The 18,634-nt window shown below is 46.3% G+C and overlaps 1 protein-coding gene across 2 annotated transcripts in view; it reads left to right on the top strand.

The window, feature by feature from the left end:
* Positions 1 to 18,634, top strand: part of LOC107395492 (matrilin-2) — a 135,229-nt gene that overhangs the window by 95,533 nt on the left and 21,062 nt on the right. For both annotated transcript variants that reach the window (XM_054740497.2, XM_070550858.1), the window contains 5 exons: positions 11,514 to 11,636; positions 12,358 to 12,480; positions 13,237 to 13,359; positions 14,061 to 14,183; positions 14,700 to 14,822. In XM_054740497.2, the coding sequence (XP_054596472.1) occupies positions 11,514 to 11,636; positions 12,358 to 12,480; positions 13,237 to 13,359; positions 14,061 to 14,183; positions 14,700 to 14,822 (615 nt within the window). The remainder of the gene's footprint in view (positions 1 to 11,513; positions 11,637 to 12,357; positions 12,481 to 13,236; positions 13,360 to 14,060; positions 14,184 to 14,699; positions 14,823 to 18,634) is intronic.

Here is an 18,634-nt window from a genome sequence, read left to right as displayed (position 1 = left end):
GGTCGGTGGGCGGTTAACTCCACGAGGGGACACAAAGGCATCTCACCGCCGGCCATACAGTTCAGTTTATGGAGCACGCGGTGATGTACGAGGTCCATAGTTCGCAAACGCGCATTGACCTATGTGGTCCCAAGATTCCCCCCTTTTTGGTCCAAAGGGTGGATCAGGACAGTCTTTGGGCTAAAACAAGGACCATAAAACTAAGAGGTACTACAATGTGCTGGTGCGTCAGACAGAGTCATTGACAGACTGAGCTGGGCCGGCACATAACCACTAGTTAATATGTGACCAAGTACGAAACAAAAATACAGAAAACCCAAAAAAAAACATATAACATCCAAGAAAATTCATAGCAACCTTGAGGTCTCATACAATACATTCTTAGGTCATACATTCAGTGTGTAGCTTATAAAGAATGTGACATACTGCAACACTCAGATAAATATGTGAGGTAGACTAAAATGAGAACTACTGTTAGGGTTACAGAATAACAAAGAAAATGTTGCTCACCCCCTTTAGACAGGTGTGGTACATTCGCGCTTGGAGTCTCCCCGAACGCAGTTACGAGGCACACCGTAGGTGAGCAAGTGCATCTTATCTTGGAGTTTCTTAACACGCCTGTAGGCGGAATAAGCAATCACAGCCGTGATGAGCCATCCCATCCCCAGGGCGACCAATGTGCAGATTAAGGTGGTATAATCTGTGTCAATGTAGCGTCTTGGGCGTCAAAGTAAGTTCACGCGGGGTTTGTGTGAACTTAACAAATTTGGTTCCTTCAATCAGTAATTGTTGGTCAATTTCTAAATCGAAGGCAAAGTTATAACCCTGGAAAGCGTCCATGATCTCAATCTCCGAATCATGCTGTTCGAGGTTGAGGTGATGGAGTGCCAGGTTTCTAGTTCAAAGTGGAAATGCCTACCGTCCTTTCAAATACCAAAGTTCAGCATCGACTTAAACCTATAGATGTGAGGTGTCACAATTATGGGAACATGTAACAGGAAACCGAGTTCTAATTTTTCTGCATCAACGTGAATGGGAATTGCACTACCTAGGCTGTACGCTAGGTGGATTTGTGAAAGGTGCACAGTAGAGGGGTAGCAGCTGTCAAGCTAACTTTGAGCAGGTCCAGTGGTACCAAGTACGGGGAAATACGACTTTCAACCAAGCTGTCCAGCGTGGAACTTACTTCCCTGAGCAGGTCCTACATCAAATCTCTCACCACTCGTGTGTACACAATATCCTGAGGTATGGTTTCAGACAAAGTCTTGATTGCACGTAGAGATTCATTAATCAGAGCCGAGTGTAGGTACCAGAGTACCCTGTAAGGTTTTAGTAGGTACATCCTGTTAGCGGTCTAGGAAGGAGTTTCTCTTGGTTAGTGAAAGTGACGGCGGGGGGGGGGGGGGGGGGGGGGGGGGGGGGGGGGGCTGGTTCTTTGTCGGTTAGTACATGTTAGTGGGTTAAACGTGCACTTTCCCCCCCTTTCCATTTCCATGCATAGAACTATGTAGAGACTACGTCTACCTCCTGCGGGGAGTCTGGTCTCTGTACCCGCGGGGACGGTTTGACGTAGGGTTTGATTTGGTTCGCATGCACCCATTTGTAGACAGGCTCCTGTCTTGCTTTGGTGATGCGTAACCTGTATGCAACTGGAGAGAGTTTTGCCATGATCTAAAATGGTCCTGACCAGCAGGGCAGGGACTTCTTAGGTTTGCGTGCCGGTTGGGCGAACCGAAAGTAGAATACTTTGTCACCCACCTCGTATTCGCGGCTGGTTGTCTTTTGGTCGTAGTAGGCTTTAGCGCCTTCTACGTTGGTCTCCAGTTTCTTCTGAGCGTGCGCGAACGTAGCTCTGAGGTGTGTTTTCAAGTCTGCCACATACTGATGAGCGGTATAGGCAGTGGCAACACTGACATCCTCTGGGTGATACAGGAGGTGCAGTGGTAGAGTCATCAGACTGCCGGTCATCATCTCAAAGGGCGTAACCCCCGTGGATCGCTGTGGAGTGGACCGTATGGCCATCAGGACCAGAGGGAGCTTGACGTCCCAGTCCTTCCCAGTGGAGCAGACATACTTTTTGAGCATAGAGACGACCGTGCGGTTCATCCGTTCGACCTGTCCGGATGACTGTGGGTGATAGGGGAGGTGGAATCTCACTTCCACTCCCAGAAGTTCAAACAGGGACGTCATTACACTGGATGTGAAATGAGTTCCTCGGTCAGAGTCAATGCAGAGTGGAAGTCCCCATCGACTGAAAACGTGGTTAATCAGCAGTACAGCGGTTGTGACGGCTGTATCGTGTGGCGCTGGAAGGCACTCAACCTACTTTGCGAAACTGCAAGTTACAGTTAGCATATATTTGTTTCCTCTTGCCGATTTGGGAACCGGTCCAACCCAGTCGATCTGCAGGTGGGACCAAGGGAAGGTTATTCCCCTGCGTTGCAGTGGTGCTCTAGCAAGCGGCTGGGAGGGTTGAAACTGGGCACAGATGAGGCAGCCTTGGACATAGCTGTGTACGTCCTTGGACATCGACGGCCAATATGCTACTTCTGTCAGTGACGCGAGGGTAGCTTTTGCTCCGCGGTGACCTCCAACCGGAGTGTCGTGGGCGTAGGCAAGCCTCACTCCTCTGTGGTCGAGTGGAACAACCCAACGCGGCGGGCTGTGATCGTCACGCATGTAAACTAACAAATCGTTTTGTAGTTTCAGGTGCGTGAGTTGACGATGCAGGTTTACCAAATCTCGGCTTGCGCCAATAGGTGGTGATGGTTGTTCAGGCATCGGGCCCTTTTGGAGAAGCTTGCGGATGAGTTTCAGGTCAGGATCTTGTTCCTGCATGGTGACTAGGTCCGCGTCATGTGGTTGTCTGCCTAGACACACGGGTACCTCAACGGTCCGAGGTTCGTCCGCCTGTTTAGCATGGCGACGAGTAATCGCGCAGACCTTGTGAACGGCCTTGGGTGGAAGCCACTCGTCTTTGAATTCCCAGCAGGTTCCCTGGTCAGCACCGAGCTTAGCAAGGCGGTCAGCTTCGTCATTACCATCTTTCTCCGGACCTAGGGTCCTGGAGTGACCTTTGACCTTTATCCAGTAGACCATTATGCCTTTCTCAGTGGTGAGCAGATCACACGCTAGGAATAACTCCGAGTGTTTCACGTCTCTGTTCCTGGCGTTTTTCATGTGGTTCTCCTTCCACATGGGGAAGTGAGAAATGAAGCTGTGTCTAGCGTAGTTTGAATATGAGCAAAGGACGATTTGAGTGATGTCCAAGGCTGCCGCCTGCTGGAGGGTTATCAACACTGCAGCAATTTCGGCGTACTGACTAGACTTTTGGCCCAACCGGTAGTGATTTGGATGCTTAGTGTCACAGTCCACCCAAACGACTCCAACCCCAGCACGGAGCTGGCCTTCGTGAAGGTAGGCGCATCCGTCAGTGTAAACTTTCGGAAGCCCTTGGCAAACATTCTCATCAAAGTAGCGATGATTGGATGCGGTTGGGTTGACTGCGGCAGGTGTGTCCAGGGGGCCCCTGACGGAGTCAGAGTCACAGTACTGGCAGCCTGCTAGCCCTTGTCCTAGCGCTAGCTTGGTGTTCTGACCATACTTGACCTCAATGTTGTATCCTTGGAGCACCATCATCCACGTCGCAATGCGGCTGTTTGACACTCTTCCTTCGCGCAGACGCTGGCTGTTTAGGAAGGTGACAGGCTGATGACACGTTTCAATGATCACTTTCTGTCCACCGATGTAACTACGAAAGTGTTCGACAGCCCAGACTGTAGAGAGGAGGGCTCTCTCACAGTCTGAGAACTGGAGTTCCACCTTGCTCAGAGGCTTGCTGGCGTATGCCACAACTCTCATGTCCTGGTCGTGTTTCTGCTTCAAAGCAGCGCTCAGGCAGTGAGAGGAGAAAGTCGCCTCTATGTAGAACTCTTTATCCTTGTCTGGGTAAGCCAGACAGGGTGCGGACGCCAACTTCTGTTTTAGGAACTGGAAGGAGAGTTCCTGGGGTCTGTCCCACATGAAAGGTGTGTTGTTCCGAAGCAGCTCAGTGAGGGGCCTCGCTGTTTCAGCATACTCCTCAATGAACTGCCTGGAGTAGTTGCAGACTCCGAGGAAGCTCCTGAGTTCAGTCAGATTAGCTGGGGCTTTGATGTCCTGAATGGCTCTAATGCGTCCCGCTTGGGGCTCGACTCCATTAGGGCCAACCAGCAGTCCAACATACTCCACTTTGGTTCGACACCACTGTCCCTTGAGAATCGCCAATTTAGCTCCGGCGTCAGCGAGCTGTTGAAGCACGTGACGGAGTTCGGCCAGGTGCTCCTCGAAGGTTCGACTCCTCATCAAGATGTCATCGACATATATGCGGTTCCCTCTGGAAGCAGCATCTGACATGGCTTTGTGGAGGAAGATGTTGAACTCGGCAGGTGAGTTAGAGTAGCCAAAGGGGCAGCGGTTCCAAGTATATTGGCGATTTCCAAAGGAGAAAGCCAGCTTGTACTGGTCCGCCGGCTCAACCTTCATGGTCCAGAAGCCGTTGGCTACGTCAACCGTAGAGAAGAAACGAGCATCTCTGACTCTGGCTAGCTCCTGATCTAAATGGATCATAAGCCACCTGGAGAGAGGTACTTGTTTGTTCAGTGCACGATAGTCTATGGTGAGAAGCCATTTCCCAGTCGGTTTCAGAACCGGCCAGATGGGAGAGTTGTAAGTGGAGTTACACTCTCTGATGATGTTTTTCTCCTTCAGCTGATCGAGGATCTCCTGGATCGACTCATAAGCAGCGAGGGGAATCTTGTACTGACGTACAAAAGTAGGAGGGGCATTCGGGTTCGTTGGAATGCGAACCGTATGCAGGTTTGTGAGTCCACAGTCCAGGGAGTCCCTGGATAAGACGGACTGAAACTCATAGAACAGGCTTCTAAGCTCTGCTCTCTGCTCCTCTGACTCCAGCGCATCCGCTTTGTCAAGCTGCTGGCTGACTTCGGCCTCGAAGCCGTCATAAGGTTCAGAGGAGGAGGGTCTCTGGTGTTCTGGGCTTTCAACCGGTGACTCAGAGGGTTGAGTATTTATTGCAAAAACCGTTAGACACTGACCACCGTCAGCATCTAAGGTTGCACTGCAAATGGGTTCCTCAGGAAGGGCTTCATGCCGCTTGATGGTAATCATTTGTGAGGGGAAGGTACAGAATGTGTCTGCACCAACCTGTCTGTCGTTCAAGAACAACGGAAGTTGTCCAATCACGGGAACTGAAAGTTCGAAGTCATGGAATGAGCTATCTATCAGCATGCCCAAGGGCTTTCCTGCCGGCATGTGGATAGGACTCCGGGTCGGATTTTCAACCAACAAGTAGGCAGAACGATTGTTCATCTCCAAGAGTGGCGTGCCACAGATGGCTAAGTTAAGCTCCAAGAAGTGTGGCGATGGCTGGAAGAAGGCTTGGGTGCCTGGCAGCTTCTGATGCTTCATCAGAGTCAGACGAACAGGCACTCCTTTGACCAGTGGGGGCAGAACCGTGCTGGCCTCAACCACTGCACGGCAGGCCTGTGGAATGGTCTGTCCGGACAGCAAGTGTTCAGGGCCTTCTGAGCGAGGCTCAGAGGATGGTGTGGCACGGGCCCAAAGGACTTGATTGCAAGTGTCCAGCTGGGCACCGAGTCGAACCAGCAGATCTGCTCCAATGAGTGCAGGTGGATCAAGCTGTGGTATGATGCTGAATGTATGTGTGAGCTGTCTTGCTCCAAGCTGGATAGTCAGGGAGCAGACCTCTGGCGCTTTCAGGAGCCTCTGCGGCCAAGTAGCTGACAAGAGCCGGTGGCTACGTGTCACGCTGACCAGCAGGGGGTCCTTCTGACGCAGGTGTTCAAACGTCTGCTGGCTGATGGCTGACGTTTCCGACCAAAGAGCAAGGCGAGCATCTGAGATGTGGGTGCAGTTGATGGTAAGACCACCAACTATGTGTGGTGCATATGGCTGCAGGCTGACGTTCTTCAGCGAGCAGAGAAAAGATGAATGTGTGCGGAGCGGAGTTCCAGGAGCGGTTTCCTGCCTTTGCAGGCGGACATCGTCTGTGGGAGCTGTAGGGAGGGGCATGACCTTGGAACAAGGGTTTTGCGGCTCACTTAGGCTGACTTCAAGAATGGAGGATGGTCGGCTGCTATCTGGGTTCCAGGGCTTAGGTGTTTCCACCTGGGCCCACAGTTGACCCTTCTGGCAGTCGATGAGGGGAGCTAGACGTTCAAGCAGGTCCTGACCAATGAGAAGTGGTTCAGTGTCTAGCTGGCAGACATAAAACGGGTGAACCAGAGTCATGTCTTGGAAGGTGATGTCCAGCCACGCCCGGTGAGTGATGCACTCCCGGGTCTGGGTGTAGCTGGTGATTTTCAGGTCACAGGGTTCTACCTGGACTGGTTTCCCGAGTGACCGCATGGTGTCAGACACGCGACGGAACAGTGTGAAGCACATCAGGGTGATTTCTGAGCCGGTATCCAGCAGAGCATCAACCTGTATGCATCCACCTACGTTGGTGCTACAGTACAAACGGCGAGCATGATCATGGTTTGTTAAGTCACCAAGGAACTTCAGAAATTTAGTATCAGGTTTCTCTGGGGGGTAGATTTCAGGAGATTCCTGTGATCTACCAGTACTGTTCCCCCAGCTGATTAGGTAGGTCCTGGCCACGCTGGGGGGTTGAGCCACGCCTAGTCATGCGGACATTGGCTCTGGGTCTGGCTTCTTAGAAGAAGACTTTGGTGCAGGGGTTTCTTCTGCAGATCTCAGCTGTTCCTTCTGTTTAGCTAGGAACTGCTGAAACATCTCCTGGAGGTCGGCTTTGGTCAAGTACTCACCTGCGGACTTGCGTTCGGGACTTACCTGTTGGCGGCGCTCCTTAAACCTTCCACTGTTCCAACCTACCTGCCGTTGGTTTTGGTTGGGCCACTTCCTGTCTGATTGTCCAGACCTAGGCGGCCAATCAGCACCCCCCTTCCCCTGTTGAGGAGATTGGGGCTGCTCTCGCGGTTTAGCAGGTCTAGGTTTAGCAGATTTTGGCTTAGTGGGTGGAGCTTCTGTGCCTTCAAACTCCAAACGCGGCTCGGTGTCGGGAGCTAGGTGCATGACGCGGTGATGTGCGTCAGGCTTTTGGGGCTTTCCGCCGGCTTCCCAAGCCTGTTGAGCGTATCTCCTAATCTCCTGGGTTGTCAGTTTCTTCATCCGACAATACATTGAGACTTCGGAGCGAACACACTCGTGCAGGTTGTGAATGAACAGGGATCTGAAGGCAGGGTCTTCCTCGAGCCCAGGGCCGTTTCGACCTTGGAAATAAGCACTTTTGAGTCGGCGATAATACTCTCTGGGGGGTTCGTTCCTCCCGTGTTTGATGGAGAAGGCCCCCATTGTAGCTGACGCAGAGTCTGCATACGTGGCGTATTCATCCCTCAATGCTCGGCAGAGCGAGGAGTACCGATCTCGAATGTCAGGTGGTAGAGTTTCCATGAAACCGTGCACCGTTCTAGATGTGGTTTTCCAAATTAGCTTGAGCTTTTCCCTTGAAGAGGGTGCTGGAAGATCAAGCAGACAACGTTCTATCTCCCTGAGATAATCGTCGACGTTGAATTCATTGGTGTTAGGATCAAAGCATTCTATGTCTTTAGCTAGCGATTCAATTTGACGTACACGGAGCCCTGACTCACGGTACGGCGCGTCATCCTCTGACTCTGACCCACGGTCTGTCTCAGAGGGTGCTGGATATCGCTGGTGTGCTCTGGGCTCCCAATGTTGACTCCTGGGGCCCAAATCGGGGTTCGGCATGCTGTGGCGGGCTGCTGGCACGTCACGTGGGTGTCCTGGGAGGTCCTCCTCCCGGGGCACGTCTGCGTAGTGCAGCCTGCGTCTTTCAACTGGGGCTTCTGAGTAATACGCTCTGTCCGGGTACGGACTGGCGTATGATGCTTTGTCCTGCAGCTGGTTGCTGGCATGCCAAATACCAGAGTAGCTAGGATGGGTGGATGGTGGAGGTGCAGGTTGGGCTTGTGCATAACCCCAGCCGGCACCTTGCACCCTTCGTGGACTGGGGGAGCGTTCTAAATAGAGATGCCGCTCCGCTGGTCGGCTTCTCACTGATTGAGAAGGCCATGAAGATGAGGGTGGTGGTCCAACCTGGGGTTCGAGGGCGAACTGCCCTCGGCCCCTAGGTGGTCCTGAATGCCCTAGAGTGTGTGTAGGGAACGGGGCCAAAGGTTGGGACAGATAAGCTTCATCTCTCCCCTGCGGCGTGCGTCCGTCCAGAGAGTCACGGTGTTTCCCCCCTTCCCACTGTCTGTTGTCATCAGCAGAGGGGGGCGGGGTCTTCTCCCCATCTTCCCCAGAATCGGTGTTGTCTTCCTCGATCAGCCTTTCATTTCGCTATTTTTCAGCTAGCATACTCTGGAGGTTCATGATCTTCTGACCACGTTGGAGTCCTCTCTGATAGAGGATCAGGGCTAACTTAGCTAAGTGAACCTGGATTGGTTTTGTACCATCCGGGTTTTCTATTTCATCAATTACAGCTTCTAGCTCGACGCTACGCTGTTCTTCAGTGAAATCCCTAGAAGGGTAGTCGGGTTCTCGAGCAACCGCGACCAGTTTGGACAATATTTGTCCAGAAAGTAGGCCAGGTTCATAGTCGTGGGCCGCAGCGCCACCTGGTTGCTGGGAGTTGGTCAGTTCACTACTCTGTCCCTCCATTTAACAACCGAACCAAAAATAGCCTAGTAGAGCTTCTGCAGATAGCTCAAGCTGCACCTTTTGGGCAGCAACTGCTAGCTTTGTAGCAGAAAAACACTAAATTAACCTTTGTGCGCACAGGTTTTAGCGTTTTAAGATTGCACGGAATGCCGTGACTGACGCTTAAAATACTATTCCTTTCAGTATTTTAGCAAAAGCTGGTGCGTTGCCGTAGCAACGTCTTACAACACTTGCAGTGTTAAATATGCTAGTTATTCCTTCAGAATATTAGCAAACAGGGTGTTATCAGTCTTTGAGTGAAGGTTTCAGTTAGTTACAATAGCTACTGTGAGTTAAAGTCGCTAAATTAGCAGTTAATTTTAGCCTAAAAGGGTTAGTCAGAATTACTTACACACTGCACCTTTAATGAAGAACTGAATTTTAACCTAAAAGGTTAACCAGAATTAATTACACGTTGCACCTTTAAGGAAAAACTGAATTTTAACCTAAAAGTCAACCAGAATTAATTTACACGTTGCACCTTTAAAGAAGCACTGAGTTACTGGTGAGAGTTCGATGCAGCTTCCTGCTCAGCGAAATCAGCACCACTCTGTTGCTGGTTCAAGGCTGAACAACTGATTATTTTTAATTCAGGCTCTTTGGATTTCTTTGTTTGTTTGTGCCGGATAGAAATCTCTGTATATCCAAGCCTCACACGGGCTGCACCAATTAATGTTGTGGTTATTAGGAGCGAACAATTCGTAAGCTTTAACTTACTTTTGGATTCTTCAATAAATTCTGTAAATATGGGAATATTTACTGATTTATTAATTAATTAAGATATTCTTAGATATACGGGGCACCATTCCCCTTTAACCGGGGAAAAATTGAATCCAAAACTCTTATCAGTCTTTCTTGAAGTTCGTAGAATCCTTGGAGCAGAGACTTCTCTTCGACACAACAAAGCTACTGGAGACGAAAATCTGAATTTTATAACGTTTAATTAACAATTTGTCAAATGAATAAACAGTGGCATAAATGAATAATAACCATGTGATATAATAAAAGGATGTATATTCAAAATAAAGTTCAAGGTGTTTGTGTGGTGTGTGTGAGTGAGTGTGTGTGTGTGTGTGTGAGATGAATGGGTCTTTGTTTCCCCAGAGTAGGTGGGGGGAGTGAGCTGTGAGTGTGTGTGGGGCTCTTCCCCTCCCCTCGCATTCAACAGGAGACCTGGATGTGTAAAGTTTTCTACTTTCCCGAACACTTAGTGGCTTAGAATCACAGTAAAACTTAACTCAAACACTTCAAAAGTTAACAAACAACAAAAGGGCACTTGTAAATTATTTAATCTAAAAGGAGTCGGCAGCCTGGCCAGAGCTGACGACTAAAGATATTAGCGATGATCAATAAGCAGTTTATTCTTTCAAAATGACCCGGCGGACGTGTTTTAGGAACGAAAGAGGAAAACACGAAGCTACTTTTTAAGCAATAGCGCGGTTTTATTGCTTATTCTGGACTATAGAGGAAACGGGAGAAGAAAAGGAGAGAGAGAAATGAGTTTTCTGATCACCAGAACAGTGAAGCGTCCCTCACTGTTTTGATTTGACGGTTCTCCGTATTTCTCCGCAGTTTGGCGTCGTCCGTCGGTTTGATGGGTTTCTCCGTTGTTTCTCCCCACGAGTGTTTCTCCACGGGCTGGACACAAAGAGAACGAAGTTTCTTTTGGGCTGAGTTTGACAACTTACAGCATCTCTGAGAGCTGGATGGAGCTCCGCTCGTTCCCAGTCAGGTCCTGATGGAGTTCGAGTGGCTTTGTAGCGGTTTCGTGGCTCAACTTGGGCACTTAGAGCTTCCGCGTGCTCAAGTTGTCGGAGCGTTCGACAAGCGTGTCCTTACCGCCAGGTATCCTGGGCAAAAGAACGAGGTTTCTTTGTCTCTGCTGAAGATTTATGGTCTTAATTCGCGGGAAAAGCTCCACGGCCTCCCGCACATGCGCAGAACGTGTTTCTGGTATTAGGCAGTGACATCATCCCAATGCTTCCGTGTGCAAAGCATCATGGGAAATGAAGTTTCTTGGCGCTGATATGATTATTTGCTTTTCAGAGCAATTTAAGCACAGTCATTTTGGAGAAAATCACTGCATAGTAATTTCCTCATGAGGTCAGACCCTCAACACATGCTGAGGCCAAGCTAACTGGACGAGCAAATGGTTCAACACCAAATAAACTGCGTGCAAACTGAAATGGTTCCCTAAAAGCTAGGTGGAACAACATAAAATGTGTGTTTTAGCGTGCTTTGTGCTACAATAACTCAGAGATATCCTACTACAGAGAAATTAAATCAGTTTTAGCGAGCCCCAAACACCAAACAGCTACACGTAGTGCAACACTGAAAACAAGAAACAGGAAACGCCTTACCGCCAGCTGCAGCCAATCAGCCAGAATACAAACAATGGACCGACCACACAGTTCCGTTCTGTTCCATTCAGTTCAGTTCCGTTCAATTCAAGTTTATTTACATAGTGTCTCGGACCAGAGTCGTCTCAAGGACCTTCACACAGTAAACATTCCAATACAGGTCAGTTCATTAAGCCAATCAGTAAAAAGTTTCCTATATAACGAACCCAGCAGGTTGCATCGAGTCACTGACTAGTGTCAGTCTTTACAGCAATCTCAGTTTGTTTTGATGTGCCAGATTCTGCCTCTTGTTTTAGGCTTTTGAAGTAAAAACTTGAATAATCCAGATAATTAGATTTATTGATAAAACATGTTTTTTTTTCTTCTGCTCATTACACTCTCTTGCTGCAGAAATCGACCACTGCGCTGACGGGACCCATGGCTGTGAGCAGGAGTATGTGAACACAGACGACAGCTGTGTGTGTAGATGCAGAGTGGGATTCACGCTCAAGCCAGATGGAAAAACCTGCAAAAGTAATAGTCTGGTGTTTTAGGTCTTGGCTCTTTTGATTTATTGAAAGTGGTTTTGGATTTTATTTACAACTTTCTCAGCATGAAAATCTAAGTGGTGGTCCAGAACTCAGCTCAGTTCAATTCAATTCAATTCAATTCAGTTCTGCTCAGTTCAATTCAATTCAGTTCAGTTCTGTTCTGTTCTTTTCTGCTCTGCTCTGATCTGTCCTGTTGTGTTCGGTTCTGTACAGTTCAGTTCTGTTCTATTCTATTCAGTTCAGTTCTGTTCAATTCAGTTCAATTCAGTTCAGTTCAACTCAATTCATTTCATTTCAGTTCAATTAAATTCAATTAAATTCAGTTCAGTTCAGTTGAATTCAATTGAATTCAATTAAATTCAGTTCAGTTCAGTTCAGTTTATTTCAATTAAATTCAATTCAGGTCAATTCAAGATTATTTATATAGTGCCTCAGACCAGAGTCGTCTCAAGGACCTTCGTAAACATTCCAATACAGGTCAGTTCATTAAGCCAATCAGTAAAAAGTTTCCTATATAAGGATCCCAGCAGGTTGCATCGAGTCACTGACTAGTGTCAGTCTTTTCAGCAATCTCAGTTTGTTTTGATGTGCCCGATTCTGCCTCTTGTTGTTGGCTTTTGAAATAAAACCTTGAATAATCCAGATATAGTTAGATTTATTGATAAAACACGTTTTTTGCTGCTGATTACACTCTCTTGCTGCAGAAATCGACCACTGCTCTGACGGGACCCATGGCTGTGAACAGGAGTATGTGAACACAGACGACAGCTGTGTGTGTAGATGCAGAGTGGGATTCACGCTCAAGCCAGATGGAAAAACCTGCAAAAGTAATAGTCTGGTGTTTTATATCTTGGCTCTTTTGATTTATTGAAAGTGGTTTTGGATTTTATTTACAACTTTCTCAGCATGAAAATCTAAGTGGTGGTCCAGAACTCAGTTCAGTTCAATTCAATTCAATTCAATTCAATTCAATTCAATTGAATTCAATTCAATTCAGTTCTGCTCAGTTCAATTCAATTCAGTTCAGTTCAGTTCTGTTCTTGTCTGCTCTGCTCTATTCTGTCCTGTTGTGTTCGGTTCTGTACAGTTCAGTTCTGTTCTATTCTATTCAGTTCAGTTCTGTTCAATTCAATTCAGTTCAGTTCAGTTCAACTCAATTCAATTAATTTCAGTTCAATTAAATTCAATTAAATTCAGTTCAGTTCAGTTGAATTCAATTGAATTCAATTAAATTCAGTTCAGTTCAGTTCAGTTTATTTCAGTTAAATTCAATTCAGGTCAATTCAAGATTATTTATATAGTGCCTCAGACCAGAGTCGTCTCAAGGACCTTCACACAGTAAACATTCCAATACAGGTCAGTTCATTAAGCCAATCAGTAAAAAGTTTCCTATATAAGGATCCCAGCAGGTTGCATCGAGTCACTGACTAGTGTCAGTCTTTACAGCAATCTCAGTTTGTTTTGATGTGCCCGATTCTGCCTCTTGTTTTTGGCTTTTGAAATAAAACCTTGAATAATCCAGATATAGTTAGATTTATTAATAAAACACGTTTTTTGCTGCTGATTACACTCTCTTGCTGCAGAAATCGACCACTGCTCTGACGGGACCCATGGCTGTGAGCAGGAGTATGTGAACACAGACGACAGCTGTGTGTGTAGATGCAGAGTGGGATTCACGCTCAAGCCAGATGGAAAAACCTGCAAAAGTAATAGTCTGGTGTTTTATATCTTGGCTCTTTTGATTTATTGAAAGTGGTTTTGGATTTTATTTACAACTTTCTCAGCATGAAAATCTAAGTGGTGGTCCAGAACTCAGTTCAGTTCAATTCAATTCAATTCAATTCAGTTCTGCTCAGTTCAATTCAGTTCAGTTCAGTTCTTTTCTGCTCTGCTCTGTTCTGTCCTGTTGTGTTCGGTTCTGTACAGTTCTGTTCTATTCTATTCAGTTCAGTTCTGTTCAATTCAATTCAGTTCAGTTCAGTTCAACTCAATTCATTTCAGTTCAATTAAATTCAATTAAATTCAGTTCAGTTCAGCTGAATTCAATTGAATTCAATTTAATTCAGTTCAGTTCAGTTTATTTCTATTAAATTCAATTCAGGTCAATTCAAGATTATTTATATAGAGCCTCAGACCAGAGTCGTCTCAAGGACCTTCACACAGTAAACATTCCAATACAGGTCAGTTCATTAAGCCAATCAGTAAAAAGTTTCCTATATAAGGAACCCAGCAGGTTGCATCGAGTCACTGACTAGTGTCAGTCTTTACAGCAATCTCAGTTTGTTTTGATGTGCCAGATTCTGCCTCTTGTTTTTGGCTTTTGAAATAAAAACTTGAATAATCCAGATATAGTTAGATTTATTGATAAAACACGTTTTTTGCTGCTGATTACACTCTCTTGCTGCAGAAATCGACCACTGCGCTGACAGGACCCATGGCTGTGAGCAGGAGTATGTGAACACAGACGACAGCTGTGTGTGTAGATGCAGAGAGGGATTCACGCTCAAACCAGATGGAAAAACTTGCAAAAGTATCAGTCTGGTGTTTTATGTCTTGTCTCTTTTGATTTATTGAAAGTGGTTTTGGATTTTATTTACAACTTCCTCAGCATGAAAATCAAAGTGGTGGTCCAGAACTCAGTTCAAATCAATTCAATTCAGTTCTGCTCATTTCAATTCAATTCAGTTCAATTCAATTCAATTCAATTCAATTCCATTCAATTCAGTTCAGTTCAATTCGGTTCAATTCAGGTTTATTTATATAGCGCCCAGGACCAGAGTTGTCTCAAGGACCTTCACACAGTAAACATCCCAATACAGATCAGGTCATTAAGGCAATCAGTAAAAGGTTTCCTATATAAAGAACCCAGCAGGTTGCATCGAGTCACTGACTAGTGTCACAGTCTTTACAGCAATCCCAATTTGTTGTGCTGTGCCAGATTCTGCCACTAATTTTTGGCTTTTGAAATAAAAACTTGAGTGATCCCGAGAGTTAGATTTATTGATAAAACATGTTTTTTTCTGCTGATTACACTCTCTTGCTACAGAATTTGACCACTGCGCTGACAGGACCCATGGCTGTGAGCAGGAGTATGTGAACACAGACGACACCTGTGTGTGTAGATGCAGAGAGGGATTCACGCTCAGACCAGATGGAAAAACCTGCAAAAGTACGTGTATTTAAAACATAAATGCTTTATGCCTCTGGTAGGGTCACCCATGGCAAACAGGTCCTAGGTGATGGATCAGACAAAGTGCAGCCCAAAGACCCCTTATGAAGAACAATACAAATGGAAACAGTGTTCCCTCGCCTGGACGTGGGTCACCGGGGCCCCTCTCTGGAGCCAGGCCTGGACTTGGGGCATGTTGGTGAGCACCTGGTGGATAGGCTTTTTCCCATTTAGCCCAGCTGGGCACAGCCCAAAGTGGAGACGTGGGTCCCCCTTTCCATGAGCTCACTACTCGTGGGGCTACATAAGCTAGCTCTTGTTGAGTGTGGAGATGAAACTATGCCACTTTTTCCCAATCCGATACAGTACCAATACTTGGATCTGGTGGCACCGGACTTAAGTGCTCACCCCGTAATCAGAAGGTTGCAGGTTCAAGCACTGTTCAGCCTGTCGCTATCGTTGTGTTCTTGAGCAACACCCTTAACCCACCTTGTCTGCCAGTGGTGGTCGGGGAGACTGGTGGCACCAGTGCTCGGCAGCCTTGCCTCTGTCAGTGTGCCCCAGGGCAGCTGTGGCTACATCATGGTTCATCCCCACCAGGGAGTGAGTGTGTGTTTGAATGACTGATTTGTTGTAAAGCACCTTGGGGGTTTCCAGGATTCTAGAAGGCGCTATATCAAATACAGGCCATTTACCACTTACCAATACCGATACTTCTACCAGACAAATAAAAAATGCAATGAATTGGAATACAGGTTCTTCTCTGCTTTCAACAGGAAAAGACTGTGAGGTAGATTATATATATACTGTATATATAAACAGAAATAATCACAAAACTAAAATATTAGGTAAACAGAAATGACAAGTTACAGTGAAGACCCTTACAGGCAACTGCATTGGTATCGGCTCCTGGTATCGATGAACTTGATACCTATATTATATACATATATATATATATATGTATGTATGTATGTATATATATATATATATATATATATATATATATATATATATATATATTATATATATATATATATATATATATATATATATATATATATATATGTATATGTATATGTAGCACCTATAGAGGGGACTAGTTTTAGTCAGGTACTAGACATCTACTAGGCTCTATCTACAAAGAGAATTAGGAAAACCATCCGAAAGTTGAACAACGGTGATTTATTGCTTCACCCAGCATATAAAAAAAATAAATAAAATAAAAAGAGAATGTGTGGTTACAATATTTTCAAAATCAAATACAATACCCAAAATAAGAGAGCTCCTTTTCCCCAAAAAATAAAAATAAATATAGATGTTGAGCTTTAGGATTCAGTTCTTGAGCAACGTTGCTACCCGGGTAGTGTTTGTGTCTTATCTGTAGATCTGTATGGATTTTTCCAGTTCGTGAAGGTTCCTCTGCGAAAGGGTGTCTCGGCTGGCCACACCGTTTACACCTGTCCGCAGTCCATCTGGGCTCGGCTCGCCATCACGTCAAGAATGCAGAGTCACTATAAAACCAATTGGGATCTCCACAAGCTAGCTCTCAACAAACGGTTACTCCCGTTGCTCACAGATGACTCACAAGGTTCCAGCTCGCTCCGTTCAGTGCACAGCCACGCATATGCTTGGAGGCGAAAAGTGAGTATGTTGCACGTCTATAGCTCAGGTTTCAGAAGGTGTAACCTGCACCCTGGTGGGCATTTGTGGTATTACAGTTCAGACAACATAAACAGGTTTAGTAGCCCAATACTTCTCATGGGTTACACTCTCCCCCCTTGACTTGGCTTGAGTCCCTTCATGCTCTTGTTGGTGAGTAAGATAGTTGTCATTGTTACTGAATGCATCAAGTGCTTCGTTAAAACTGCCAAGAAAACTTTGGGCAAAAGAGATTAAAGGTTTACCCAACTGAGAGTAGTAAAAACGGTCGGGTGGCCGCCGTGACCTTTCTGACCTTCGGACCGTGTCTTTATCTGTAAGTGTTTTACTTTCTGATTTATTCACATTGTTTTCACAGGTAAGTGCACTATCTGATTCAGTGTTCTCTTGCATTTTGTTGTTCATTGTATCCGGTAGGTTGCCGTTTCCAGTTTGATTTATCACATCCAGTAGATTGTCAGTTCCAGTTTGGTTCATCGCATCCAGTAGATTGTCAGTTCCAGTTTGGTTCATCACATCCATTAGATTGTCAGTTCCAGTTTGGTTCATCACATCCAGTGGGTTTTCATTTCCCATGTTCCGTTGATTTCCTTCACTTAGGTTTTGATTAACTGTCGGACTGTGTGGCCCTCGCTCAGATATTCCAGGAGCTGTTTGCATAGGATCAGGTAAGTTAGAGACTTGAGACTCGGGGCGGGAAAGCTGAGTTTCAGAGCTTGGATGACTTACAGGTAGCAGTTTTGGAATACTGCATAGATGGGTAAACCTTCCATCATGGGAAAGAGGTAAATGAGTGTAAGGTAGATCATCATCAGAGTCAGAATATTCCTCACGAGGGTGAGGTGGCTTAGGCCTGGTTTTTGGCCTACAAGGTCTGGGTTCAGGTTGTTTAGTTTCCTCCTCTTCACACAGGTCACCACAAGCAAGCAAGTGATCCCTGTGCAAGGTTCGAATGGGACCATCTCCACTGATGGGTTCTACCTTGTACACAGGTAGGTCTGACACTTTGGTAAGAACTTTGTATACTGTTGACTCCCACTTGTCTGTGAGTTTATGTTTGTTACGGAGACGAAGGTTTCTGACCAGGACCTTATCACCGGTTTCCAAAACTGATTCTCTCACTGCCTTATCAAAGCGACGCTTATTTCGATCAGCAACCCTCTTTGAGTTCTGGGTGGCTACTTGATAACTCTCCTCAAGGTGTGCTTTCAGGTTTTTCACATATTGAGAGTGAGATTTGGGAGAGCCACCCTTGGCAGGTAAGTTGAAGGAGATGTCAATTGGGAGCCTGGGCTGGCGCCCAAACATCAGCTCGTAGGGGCTGTACCCTGTCACTTCATTTTTTGTGCAATTGTAGGCGTGTGTTAATGGTTTCACGTAGTCATGCCAATGACTTTTGTCCTTGTTCTTGAGGGTTCCCAGCATGGAAAGAAGGGTTCGGTTGAACCTTTCAACCGGATTTCCCCTTGGGTGATAAGGACTGGTGCGGACTTTTGTACTGCCAACCAAAATGCACAGTTCTTTAATAAGTTGAGACTCGAAGTCTCTGCCTTGATCACTTAATAGACGTTCCGGGAACCCATAGTGCACAAAAAACTGCTCCCATAGATTCTTTGCAACGGTTATAGCTTTTTGGTCTTTGGTGGGTATAGCCACAGCATATTTTGTAAAGTGATCTGTTATGACCAAGATGTCTTTGGTGTTGTGGCTATCTGGCTCTAGGGACAAATAGTCCATGCATACAAGTTCCATAGGCCGAGAGGTTTGAATATTTATGAGAGGAGCACTTTTCTCGGGAGGTGTCTTCCTTCGAACACACCTCCCGCATGTCTTTATTTTGTGTTCAACACTCTGCATCATCTTAGGCCAATAGAACCTGGATCGAACAAGGTCTATTGTTCTTTCAAGGCCCATGTGTCCCATATCATCATGGAGACACGTGAGGACTGTAGTTCTAAGAGAAGAGGGAACCACAAACTGGTAACAGAGGTCTCCATCAGCTTGACGAACGCGGTAAAGCAGAGCATTCCTTGTGGTAAGCCGTGTCCACTCTTTTAGCATGAGCCTGAGTTCAAGAGAGTCAGAGTGAGAGTCAACAACAGGTTCTTCCCCAGCTTCGAGGAGATTGACAACAGTTTTAATGATTGGATCAG

The sequence above is a fragment of the Nothobranchius furzeri genome, chromosome 5 (genome assembly GCF_043380555.1).
Source record: "Nothobranchius furzeri strain GRZ-AD chromosome 5, NfurGRZ-RIMD1, whole genome shotgun sequence".
Classification (NCBI taxonomy): Eukaryota; Metazoa; Chordata; class Actinopteri; order Cyprinodontiformes; family Nothobranchiidae; genus Nothobranchius; species Nothobranchius furzeri.
Note: the sequence above shows the minus strand (reverse complement) of the source record. Positions and strands in the feature narration are given on the sequence as shown.